At 39.4% G+C, this 13602-nt stretch overlaps 2 protein-coding genes across 2 annotated transcripts; both read right to left on the reverse strand.

The window, feature by feature from the left end:
- Window positions 1-9102: 9102 nt before the first annotated feature.
- On the reverse strand, window positions 9103-9888 carry LOC131664155 (uncharacterized). Its single transcript, XM_058935046.1, has one exon. The coding sequence runs from the start codon at window positions 9886-9888 to the stop codon at window positions 9103-9105; it is 786 nt and encodes a 261-aa protein (XP_058791029.1).
- A 2403-nt stretch (window positions 9889-12291) lies between these two features.
- LOC131664156 (uncharacterized) lies at window positions 12292-13290 on the reverse strand. Its single transcript, XM_058935047.1, has one exon. It carries the CDS (start codon window positions 13288-13290, stop codon window positions 12292-12294), a length of 999 nt encoding a protein of 332 aa, XP_058791030.1.
- Window positions 13291-13602: the final 312 nt, after the last annotated feature.

A 13602-nucleotide genomic window follows, 5' to 3' on the forward strand; every position in this document is an offset into this window, starting at 1 on the left:
ATTTGTCTTTCCTCTCATATAATTAATTAGTCGTACATGGAATGGCATTATTCATCTAAATTCCCATTCCAATACATCTTTTGTTATTGATTTATAGGGACCAGTAATGTCACTCACATTTGGAACACTCATTGCTGATCGACAGTTACAAATTATTGGGACGAAAAGCTTAACGACTGGTATACTATTGTCAGTTATTTTTGGATTTGTGTTTGGACTAATTTTAGGTACAATAGAGATGCCTTGGGGTTGTAATGATTGGCCAACTGAAGAAATGAAGGGAAGGTAATGATTTATTTTTTAACAATGTGACGGTAAACGTCATATTAGCGCTTAAAGCCTAACCTAGTTGCCGCCCACGGGGGCAGCACCTGCCGGGAGACAAAAAACGTAATGAGGGAATTCGGTACGCAACGAGGCGGAACGCGCGCGATTGAAAATGAACCAGTATGGGACTAGCTACCGATACGGAGAGCCGCAAGTGAAGGATCGGCCATCGACACGCCTAGCCAAAAGTGCACAATCAGCTACCGATACCCGAGTCCAAAGTGGAGAGCTAACCGCCGATACGGAGAGCTGCGAGTGAGGGATTAGCCATCGTCACGCTTGGCCAAAAGTGCAGGGACTATCTACCGATACGGAGAACCGCATATCAGAATAACTACCGATCGCAAAGCCGTGCCGCATAACCTTCTGATCTGGTTCCGAGTGTTCCTGTGAGCGTGAAGACAGATCAGCTACGAGGATCAAGGGGAGATAGTTGACGGAACTGAGTGTGTACGAGTGTGTGCGTGAGTGGTGAGTTTCGCCATCGAGGGCGAAACTGCTAGCGAGAGACACCGCAACCGACAATCGGACAGTGCACAAAGACACAGCGTGCTGTACGAGATCCCTCTTCCCCCCTTGCAATCCGTGCGAGAGCTGAAATAAAAAGGTAAGCTGGCCAGCTTAATTTCGCGACTGAGATATAATTGCTAAACAATAATCCCTCGACTCGATGAAAAGCGTGCATGCAATATCTTGGCTAACAAAGAGCGGCGAGCATTCCGACACTGTATGTTGTTGTCGTGCGAGCGTGGTATGTAAACATAAACACGCGGGCCGAATGTAATGTAACATTCAGAAGTAATAAAGAGTTTTCGTCTGTGATATTAACCAGTACTTTCGACGTGTTTATTTCGTATCCGTAGATAGTTGGTTGACTGACACCTGTTCCCCCTTGCTCTCCGACTTCCGTATTGAACATAGGTAATTACGTGTATTTTTCAATACGATTACGCGGATAAAATTAATTAAACGGTACCCACCCCGTTACAACAAATACATTTTTGAAAATTTGGTATATTTTCAGCAGTTTATTTCTTAGATAATACAGAAAAATAAGCCAAGTTATATTGATAAATACATCGACAAAATGTTATATTTTGATTTATAACAATTAAATTAGGACGCTAAAGACGATGTAACTTTTTTGGGATATACACTGCTGGTTACCTTAAAGTTAATTAAAGTCAAAAAAAGAGAAAATTCATTTTTTTTGCAAAACTCATGATATTTATTATGGAATAATTAATGAGTAAAAAAAAAATTTGATGTAGTTTTTCATCTTTTTGGCGTACCAGCTGTGTAAAAAAAAATTTTTTTAAATCGACAAAAATTTTTTTTCGAGAAAATTGAAAAAAAATCAAATTGAAAAAACTGTAGAAGATCGAGTGAGGGTGCAGCTTTATCGCCATAAGCGCGCCAAATCATGAGAAAGAAGCATAAATTCTCACGATTGAAGTGGAAGAGAAAAGCCGAGCTGGCCAAGACGGAACAGGATGAATTGGCGGCCAAAATAAAAAAAAGAATAGTTCATGCAAAATCGTCCTCGTCAGTCGCCCTCATCAAAATCATCATCATCTTCAGAATCGATGACGTTGTCATCGTCGGCTACGTCGTCTCCATCTGCGACGTCTGCATCGTCTACGACATCATCAATGCCATATCTGCGACATCATCAATGCCTTCGCTAGAAATTTTACAAGATAAGGCAATGGATTTTTCTACTAAAGTAAAAAATACTTCTATTTATTATAAAATTTATATATTTTATACGTTAATGTTCATTAAAATTAATTAATATTTTAATATTTTACAGAGAACTGTGCCGATGAAGCTACTAATTAAGAACAGTGAGGCTGTTCAACGTAAAATCATTGTGATTCTGGCTGGACCGACAACAAGAAAGCCGACTCGCCCCCTTAAGGTAGTGCGAACGCATAAGAAGACAAAATAAAAATAAAATAAAATAATATCGTTTTTGTAACTATTAATGTATATTTTAAATAAAATAAAATAAAAATAAAATACATTTTTTTTTCAATAGAGAAAGGGAGAGAAAAAAGTGAGAGAAAGAAATGAGAGAGTGAGAGAGTGAGAGAACTAGTGGTAGAGAGAGAGAGAGAGAGAGAGAGAGAGATATATATATATATCAACCCAAGCGACGAAGAGAGGGAGAGAGAGATAGAGCATGCATTTACTACTATAGTAGCATATCCCCAAGCTAGAACTATAGATAGTATGGGCATGGTGGTTCACGCTGAGCCAGAGCTATAGAGCGAGAGAGAGAGGAGGAAAGAGAGTTACATACGTATGCTGTTATGATTAGTATTAAGTAAAAACATATTTAAAATTAAATGCTTTTATTTATAGAATTTAAGGTGATGTACGGTATGTGACACATTTTTATTTGTTTAGCTTATATTTAATTGTATTGATTACATTTTTTTTAGAGAGTAAACTATATTAAACTAATTTCTTTACATTACCGCTGATTGAATTATACAGTATAATTCGATCGCGTAGAATCAAACAATATACTGTAGTATTATCAGAAAAATCTTCTCTCATGTCAAACTCTAGGCGGACGTATATAGGAGCACTTTTGATAGATTCATTTTGTTTCGAACAAGCTATCACGATTAACGATAATTTTTCAATGAAATTTATTATATTAAGCAATGGTTCATTGTCTTTTCCATAATATGTGCTTTGAAAGTTAGCGTACATATCATAAAGTACTACATACTGGTTTTGATTAATGTTTAAATTAAGATTTCTATATGGATAGCATTAAGAGTTTATAAATAATTTCACATCGCAAATGGTACAATGGTCAAAGTAACAAGCAGAAGCCGCTACTTCATTTTTTTGTTGTGTTTGAAAGGCTAAAACAACGAAACGAGGTTTTTCCATTTGATTGGATGTCTTCACACTTCAAACATGTTTAAATGTGCTAGGTAATTTTGGATCCTCGTATAACTCCCAAGTGCGATCACTCATAGTAATAGCTCTATCACGACTAATTTGATTAAGTAATTTGATTTTTTCTTTGTCTGCAACCATCACATACGAGGTGTGTTCAAAAAGTACCCGGAATTATCGTTTTTCCAAAAAAATATTTATTTATTCGTTTATATCAATGTAGTCCCCTTCAAAGTAATCCCCCCCAGATATAATACACTTATGCTAGCGTTTTTTCCAATCTTCGAAGCACTCTTGATATTCACTTTTTGGTATGTCCTTGAGCACTCTCAGCGATTCGGCCTTTATTTCTTCAATCGAGGAAAAACGCCGTCCTTTCATGGGTCTCTTCAACTTTGGGAAAAGGAAAAAGTCACACGGAGCATATCTGGTGAATATGGAGGTTGGGGCACGACTACGGTATTGTTTTTGGCCAAAAAATTACGAACAAGCAACGACGAGTGAGCAGGTGCGTTATCGTGATGCAAAAGCCATGAAATGTTTTTCCATAAATCGGGGCGTTTTTTTCGGATTGCTTCACACAAACGTCGCATAACTTCAAGGTAATACTCCTTATTAACCGTACGACCTTGTGATAAGAACTCATGATGCACCACGCCCCTGCAGTCAAAGAAAACTGTAAGCAAAACCTTCACATTTGATCGAACTTGACGTGCTTCCAGGTAGACGATTGTACTTTGGCTTCGACATCATAACCGTACACCCATGTTTCATCACCAGTTATGATCCTTTCAAGCAAACTTGGATCGTCGTTGACGTCGTTTAACAGCTCCTGAGCACATCACTCATTCATGCAATTGTTTTTTTGGTTAAAGTTCAGTAGTTTTGGAATGAATTTTGCTGCCACCCGTTTCATGCCCAAAACATTTGAAAAAATGTTATGACATGAGCCAATTGATATGGCAACTTCATCAGTAACTTCTCTAATTGTGATTCGGCGATCATTCAGAACCATTTTTTCCACTTTTTTCACATTTTCATCGATTGTTGACGTGCTGGGTTGACCGGAGCGTTCGTCATCTTCAACGTCTTCGCGGCCATCTTGGAAACGCTTATACCACTCGTAAACACTTGTTTTTTTCATAGCTGACTCACCATATGTTTTTTGTAACATTTCACACACTTTGTTACACTTTATTTCATTTTTTACACAAAATTTAATACAAATTCTTTGATCCATTTCTTTTAAAAAACAAAAATCGCCGAGCTCATAAAAACACGTCAAACCTTAGCGACTACCGCAGACATAGTAAACAGTGAATATAGCTGAAAATTTTATGATACTTCAGGGGCATGTATACCAACACAATAAAAAAAAATTTTGACAATCGGACTCTCCAGGCCCGCGAAATTTAAAAATTCCGGGAATTTTTTGAACACACCTCGTATGGCATCAACCATTCAACCTTAGTTAAATTAATTTTTTATTTTTCTGAAGCAGCAGAAATCCCTATTGGAGTACTTAAAATAGCATTCAAATCATCTCTTGATCTTGTGAGAATAAGTTCATGCTTGACATTGAATACAATTTTCCGATATTCTTCAGCAAAGCCCATCAACATACTGAGAGGGATAGTTACATCAAAAAAACCTAGAGTATTACATATAAAAACTTCATTGTTATCACCCTTCCAATCAGCATTTTCAGCGATAAAGCTTTGACATGGATTGAGGGAAAGCTAATTTATCATGAGGCTTAGCAAGCCGACATTTTTGACTTTATCAATTTCAATAGCATTCATTTCATATGGCATTTCCTCGAACAAATTCTTGACCAATAAAGTGTTCTTTACTGGCATAGTACTGTCCGACTTGGTCAATCGACCACAAATATGAATCATACTGCGTGATGGAAACAGAGATAAATCTTGATGTTGAATTGTGATAAGAACTTCATCATTATTATTGAAATGTCATAATCAATAAGGTTGATGCGTATGAACTTCGTAAAAAGCTATCGACTCATCGAAAGCGATACCTGAATGAATATTCAGAATTTCGTCCATTTTGTTGTAAGCAACGCACTAATATACACGATACTTTGCGCCAGCTGTATTTTCTATTACATTTAGTCCTAGACTTTTCAGGAACTGAATGTTCTGACGTGAGAGCGCTGCGGTAGCTCTCGGTCAACTAATCGCTGATTGACAATGCAGTCTATTCATATATTCTCGTTGAATTTTATTGTTGTTAAATATGATTCCCATCACGATATTGCTTTGATGTAAACACGTACTGTGATGACTTCTCCTCGAAAATTAACTAGGTTTCCGTCTTGATCAACAATACTTATTTCTAAATGATTAATACTTCTCACGGCGACTGGTAAATAAATTTTATGTTAAGGTACATCAAAGATTTCATATTCTGGTGGTACTGCTGGAAAAAATTGATATATAGTATGCACTTTACGTTTGTACATATAAGAACCTGTTGTAATATTACACTCTACGCGTAAAGCGTTCACTTTGAGTATACATAGTTACGGTAAATCAGAGCTATGAGTTTCGTTTGCAGATAGCTCTCATCTAGTAAAGCCTAAAATTAAACTAACAGGATCTATTGGTTTGAAATTTATTTTATGACTACACTGAGTAACACTACGTTGAGTATTATTGTTTGGTTTTAAACTAATTGATATTTGATTAAGCGTTAGCGTTTCTTGTAGAAAACACTCAATATCTTCTATCTCATAGTTACCTGTCGATAAAACGACGTGTTCACCAACGCAAAATTTATTATTGTCTAAGTAGTATAGCAATGCATGTTACAGCACACCTGCGGGGGGTCCGTAACTCTTTGGCCTCCCTGTCTTAACCCTTTCATGTTAATAATAATTGTTAATGTTACCAATTATTATTAATAATATTCGTGGGGGGGGGGTCCCTGGTTTAACCCTTTAATTCCCTGGCCTAACCCTTCCATGTTAATTATTATTAATGTTAATAATTGTTTATAATTTATTGAGGAAGGGTTTTAGGGGTCCTAGTCTCTACGGCTCCTAGTCCCTAGGGACCCTATACCTAGTGCTTTCAGTCTAATTAAATTTAAATGTATTTTTTTAAAAAGTTATAAATATATATTATTAACAATTTATTTGCTACATTGAAAATGAAACGGGTAGAAAATAGCGATGATTTTTGAAAAAAATGAAGAGACAGACCGGAGAATCGAACCGGAGTCCTCTGGGTTGGCAGGCTAGCGCTCTACCACTAGAGCCAATGCCACATGTACCTTAGAGGATGCATATTGTGTATATTAGCTACACATGCATACATTTAGTATAGGGCCTGAGCGTGCGGAGGGGAAGCGGGAGAGCATGCAGTCTATAGTTCTAACTTGAGGATGCGTGCTCTCTCTCTCCCTCTCTCTAGCTCTGACTCAGCAAGGACCACAGCGTGCGGAGGAGGAGGGGAGCGCAAGCTGTCTATAGTTCTGGCCTGATGGGGATGCGCTACTATAGTAATAGTAAACGTGCGCTCTCTCTCTCTCTCCTACGCTCTAGCTAAGCGTGGACCATAGTGCGCGGAGGGGAGCGTATGCTGTCTATAGTCAATGCGTGCTCTCTCCACGAAGGGAACTGTTTTCGTAAGAATGCTAGAGACTACGAATGCAGTCGCTCGACTGACACCTCCTTGAGATGTTCCTCCTAAACATCTCTGCTAGGAGAGAACCTTATTCCCATACGTTCGCCCTTTCTTGCAATCGTTATGATTATTTTACTATTTAAATAAGTACACATTTTATTATTTATTTAATATTTATTATTTTTAATTATACACTGAGTAGAGTACACTTGGTCTATAATCTTTATGTTTAGTGTCTGACATACGAGGGTTGTCCAATAAGTACTTAGCCTCACCGCCCGATGGCGCCACTCTCGCAAAAGAAATATTCTATCACGTAGTACAACCTTCTCGATGGTTACTGTCAAGATTTCGGCCGGATCGGAGTTGTAGTTTATTTTTGAGAGCGTGTGAAAGCAAGTCTGTCCGTTAATGTTTGAAATATGGAAAAAGAGCAGTATCGGTCGGTGATTTGATTCTTGTTTTTGGAAGGAAAATCGCGTAGCGAAATTAAAAAGCGCTTGGATGCTGTGTACAGCGACTCTTGTCCTTCGATGGCGACCGTCAAAAATTGGTTTGACGAGTTTCAACGTGGTCGCACGTCGATTTTTTAAGAGCCACGTCCAGGTGCTCCGAAAACGGCTACCGCGGAGGATAACGTGACAAAAATTCACGATCTCGTATTGGCAGATCGATGATTGAAGGTACGCGAGATACCTAAGATCGTAGGAATCTCAAAAGACCGCGTGGGTCATGTCCTGCATGAAATTTTGGGCATGAGAAAGCTGTCGGCGCAATGGGTGCCGCGTTTGCTCACTCCAGACAACAAGCGCAACCGTGAGACAACTTCAGAGCAATGTCTGACGCTGTTTAAGCGCAATCCGAAGGAGTTTCTGCGTCGTTTCGTGACAGTCGACGAAACATAGATCCACTGGTATACACCAGAGACCAAGGAACAGTCGAAACAATGGACTTTACCCGGCGAAAGTGCTCCAAAGAAGGCGAAGACTGCCCCATCAGCCGGAAAGGTGATGGCCATCGTTTTCTGGGATTCACAAGGTGTGATCTACATAGACTACCTGGAGAGGGGCAAAACGGTAACAGGGCTGTACTACACCGAATTATTGGGCCGATTCGACGTCGAATTGCAGAAAAAACTGCCCCATTTGGCGAAGAAAAAAGTGCTGTTCCATCATGACAACGCACCGGCTCACACCTCCGCCGTGGCCATGACCAAATTGGTCGAATTAGGCTACGAACTGCTGCCCCATCACCATATTCTCCAGATTTAGCCCCGTGCGACTTCTTTTTGTTTCTAATTTTGCTTGTTTTTGTCTTTCCATCATCCTATCGTGTATCTTTTGTATATTTACCACAGCACATACTATATTCTCGCGATTTTGACTATTATATATGCATGATGGTTTAAATTTAAGACTTTAAATCTTCCAATCGCGGATATCTCATTTCAGTTTCGATTTCTAGAATATTTCTGTAATTAAAAAAAACTAATTAAATTCGAATTTAGAATTTTATACTAATGTATATTATTTGAACCTACTTTTCAGGAATAATTTTTTTGAGCCATTGCTTCTTTTGTAACCCTTTCACATAAATATTTCTACAATTCTGTAAATAACTACGAATAGTACAATTTAAAAAATTGTATAGTAAAATACCATTTTTCCATAATATACCTATAAAATTGATTATATTAAATATTTCAAATAAAATCAATGTTAATTAACGATAATAAAAATAAATACCATGATGATGTAATTCCAACCACTTATTAACACTTTGATATTCAATAGGCAGTTTGAGCCAATGATATGGAGGTTTAAAAAGTAGTACTGTAGGTGAAGTATTAGAACATACTGGTAAATAGGCAAATTCCTTACAAATAAAAATAATATTAGGACTCTGAAAGCCTTGAATATCTAAAATATAGTCCATCTTAGAGTATAAATCCAATTTTTCTCTATAATATGTGAACTTGAAGTGAATTAATGCAAATATATTGATGTCGATAATTAGCTTTTATTATAAAGTTTATACTGAGCTGTCAAAATAACGACTATTCAGAAAACAATTTTAACACACACTTTTATACGATCGTAATAAAAGAAACATGCTGCAGCAACTTCAGCTTCGAACGAAGAATTCGCATTCGAATATAGAATTCAGTTCGTCAAGCTCGCCACACCACCCCCCTGCGGAGTAAGAAGGTTCAGGGTTGAAAACGATCTGGCAATCGCACTCTTCTTCCAGATCGTGTGGTAACCACTTTTTCTGATGCTGGCGATGTAGGTGAAAATGTAGGCTTCGGCGGCGATATAAAAACTGTTGGTAACGTTGAATCAGCTATATTTGTCGGTGGAGGTTCTTGATCGTTCAAAATAAAGGCAGGCTTCACTGTGTCAATTGTAACAGTGATTGGCTTATTGTAGATCTTAAGAGTCATTGTTTTATCGTTACGTTCAATAACTTCGTAAGAGCCTCTATATGGTTGTTGAAGAGATCGTAGTTCTGGCCCTTCACGTAACAGAACATGTGTGCAGTGTTCGAGATCTTTGAACACAAATATGCCAGGTTTCGAGTGTCTAGAAGTTGGTACAGGTCGGAGACGAGCCACGTGCTCACGAATTGCAGCAAGAAAAGTTGGAATATCTTCGGAATTAGGGACGCTGGATGAAAACATCTCGCCTGGGAGACGCAAGGGTTCCCCGAACACAAATTCGGCAGATGAAGCTCCAATATCTGGCTTGAACGCAGAACGAATGCCAAGGAGGACAAGTGGAAGAGCATCAACCCAATTGATATGAGATATTGATATATTGATATATTGATCAACCCAATTGATATGAGATATTGATATATTGATATATTGATCAACCCAAATGAGCCATGATAGCAGCCTTGAGGGGTCGATGAAGACATTCAACGAGCCCGTTGGCTGGAGGATGCCAACTGGTGGTATGCTTATGCTTGATGCCGAAATAGTTGTCAAAAACATGAAATAAAAATGAAGTAAACTGTGAACCTCTATCTGATGTAATAATTTCAGGACAACCAAAACGAGAAATCCAACAGTTAAGGAATGCTTGAGCGACGGTTTCCGCAGTGATGTTCTCAAGAGGGTAAACTTCCGGCCATCGAGGAAAACGATCGACGACTGTCAGACAGTACCGAAGAAAACGAACAGAAGGCAAAGGACCAATGATATCGACATGCACATGCGAAAAACGGTGAGCTGGAAGGTCAAAAGTGCCAATAGATGACTTCACATGACCTGAGATCTTAGAGCGTTGACAATCCAAGCAAGCTCGAGCCCAATTGTGACAATCCTTACGCATGGAAGGCCAAACAAAACGATCGCTAATAAGTTTATCGGTCAAATTGGCACCTGGATGACTAAGGCTGTGGAGCTGTTTGAAAACTTGACGACGAAATGGAGCAGAGAGAAAAGGTCTTGCTCTACCTGTAGAAACGTCACAATATATTAGTGTTTGACACCCAGGAACTTCGATCTTTTTAAGTTCGAGAGACGTAGGTTGGTTTAGAAAAGTCTTGATTTCTTCATCCATTTCTTGAGATCTTGCCAGCGCCTCCAAAGGTTTGGAAATTGCCTCTAAGCAAGAATGTGTGTCTGCAACAATATTGCTTGCGCCGCTAATATGCTGAATATCTGTGGTGAATTCAGAAATAAATACGACCTGATTACGTTGTACAGAAGAGGTAATTTATCACGTTTTTGTTCAAAAACATTAATTAGAGGCTTGTGATCAGTGAAAATGGTGAAGTGATGACCTTCAAGAAAATGACGAAAATGTTGAACTGATTCGTAGATAGCAAGGAGTTCCCGATAATACGCTGGTAACTCTACTTGTTTAGCGGTCAATTTTTTTGAAAAAAATGCGAGGGGCTGCCAAAAACCATTAACAAATTGATGAAGACCTCCGCCAATAGCAAAACCCGAAACGTCAGTAAATAAAGCAAGAGGTACGTCAAGTCGAGGATGGACTAAAAGAGTGGCCGAAGAAAGACAATCTTTACAAGCTTGAAAATCTTCTTTAAGTTTTTGAGTCCACGTTACTTTTTGTTTGCCTTTGAGAATGGGGTTACTAATGCCATCATAGAGAGGAGCTTCAAACTCTGATGCATGAGGAATAAATCGTCGATAGAAATCCATCATTCCGAGAAAACGTCGTAAGTCCTACGCAGTTTCCGTTAAAGAAAAATTTTGAATTGCCGTGATGCGCTCTTCAGGAGCTTGAATACCATCAGAAGATACAATATATCCGAGAAAATTTAGTTTTGGCACACCAAAGATGCATTTTGATGCGTTAACCACAATTCCGTAACGAGAAAGACGTTCAAAAATAATTTTGAGATGTTTATGCTCATCAACAGAATGAGAGAAAACCAAAATATCGTCAATGAATACGAAGCAAAAATCTAAACCGGACAAAACTTCATCCATGAAACGTTGGAACGTTTGACTAGCATTACGTAAACCAAATGTCATGAAAGGGAATTCAAAAAGTCCGAAAGGTGTAGAAATAGCAGTTTTGCAAATATCGTCTTTAAAAACAGGAATTTGATTGTAAGCTTTTACGAGGTCTATTTTTGAAAAAAAAATATTGCCGGCTAAATTGCACGTGAAATCATGTATATGCCGAACCGGATATCGATCTGGAATAGTGCGACGATTAAGAAGACGATAATCACCGCAAGGCCTCCAGTCCGACTCGCCTTTCGGAGCTAAGTGCAACGGCGACGACCAGCAACTCAATGAGGGACGAGTTGTGCCAGCTTCAATCATATCGTTGAATTGCTGCTTGGCGATCTTGAGTTTATCTGGAGCTAAACGTCGAAACGTGCTGGAGACTGGAGGACCTGGAGAAGTGCGAATATAATGAACAGTTTCGTGCTTTATGTCACGATGTTTACCGCAAGGACGAGTCAAATCAGGAAATTTAGCGAGTATGTGCGAAAATTCAGGTGAAGAAGATAAATCAACCGTCTTGACACTAAGCTGAAAAACGTTCCTTACTTGAGCATCTGTTTTTAAATTAGTAGTACCATCGACAAGAAGCTTCATACAACAATCAGGTAGCAAATGGAAGTGCGACTGAAAATCGGACCCGATGATTGGCACATCAACGTCAGCGATGACAAACTTCCATTTAAATTCCCTACGCAAACGAAAATTGAGATTGAGCGGGAGGAAACCGTACGTCTTAATTTTACTACCGTTTGCTGCAATCAAGTCAAAATTAGAGGCTGAAAAACGCTCACGAAGAAAACGACGAGGATATACAAATATCAGAGCCAGTGTCAATAAGAAAACTTCGTTTGGAGGTCTGATCCGTCACAAAGAGACGGCTTCCCGGAGACAAACACTTCGACGCCGTCCTTACGAACTGCCGTCGGCGTTTCCCGATTTCCAACTGCACGGGCTGATGCACTTCTTAGCCTTGTCATGGAACTTGTGATGGTACCAGCAGAGTCGTAAAGAATCAGAGCCTGAGTCTTGCCTAGAGTGGCTGCGTTGACGTCGTCCACGATTGTTGCTGCGATTCTCATTTCTGCAAGAATCGCGCGTCGAAAGCTCTGCAACTTGTTTGCTCAGAGACTCAGTGGCGCAAATCAGCGCGCTATGCGACGACTCTTGCTCGACAGAAGTTGATGAAGATGCAGCTCTGACGGATAGAGAAGTTGCCGGTGATACCTCGATAATTTTGTCAGCGATTTCGAATTGATTAACGAGGGTCAAAGCAGGTTGGGCAGTTATTTGGGTAGTGATGATCGCCTGGACGTAAGATGGAAGGCGCTGGAGCCAGAATTGACGCAATAGGTTATCCGGAATAATCGTTGTGCCAATGAGCGTGTGAAGATAGCGAAGGAACTGCGAGGGTTTGCGGTCGCCGAGTTCCTCCTCACTGATCAGACGCTTCACACGCTGCTCTTCTGGAGCAGACAAACGCTCAATGAGTTTACTGCGCAAATATGTATATGGAGTCTCGTTAGGAGGATTGCTTATGATATCCTCGACTTCCACAGCAACGCGCGTCTCCAATTGCGAAATAACATAATGAAATTTCGTTACTTCATTATTGATGTTTGAGATGAAAAATTGGGAATCCGCTTGCGCAAACCACAAGCTTGGTCGATCGGACCAAAATGGCGGTAGCTTGACAGCAACCCGATGAACTGCTGGCGCGGGGATGAGGTTAGCCTGGGTGAGCGCACCGCTTGCTGTGAAGCCTGCTGAAAGCGCTCCATTCTGGTGCTGCTGTTGTTGCTGCTGCTGTTGGGCGAGTTGCTGAACGAGGCGCTCGTTGTCGGCACGAAGTTGATCGAGTTGCGCACGAATGTTGGCTGCTTCAACCTCGTCATCACATGGGAATACCATTCTTCTTTTTTGTAGTATTTATTTTCTTTTGTAGTTGGGGTCACCAATGAAGTGAATTAATGCAAATATATTGATGTCGATAATTAGCTTTTATTATAAAGTTTATACTGAGCTGTCAAAATAACCACTATTCGGAAAACAATTTTAACACACACTTTTATACGATCGTAATATACATCGTAATAAAAGAAACATGCTGCGGCAACTTCAGCTTCAAACGAAGAATTCGCATTCGAATATAGAATTCAGTTCGTCAAGCTCGTCACAAGCTGAATCGTATCTCAAAGCAATAATGACTATACGAGGTGTGTT

Source organism: Phymastichus coffea, unplaced genomic scaffold (assembly GCF_024137745.1).
Source record: "Phymastichus coffea isolate CEN01 unplaced genomic scaffold, Cenicafe_Pcof_1.1 PCOF00041, whole genome shotgun sequence".
NCBI lineage: Eukaryota > Metazoa > Arthropoda > Insecta > Hymenoptera > Eulophidae > Phymastichus > Phymastichus coffea.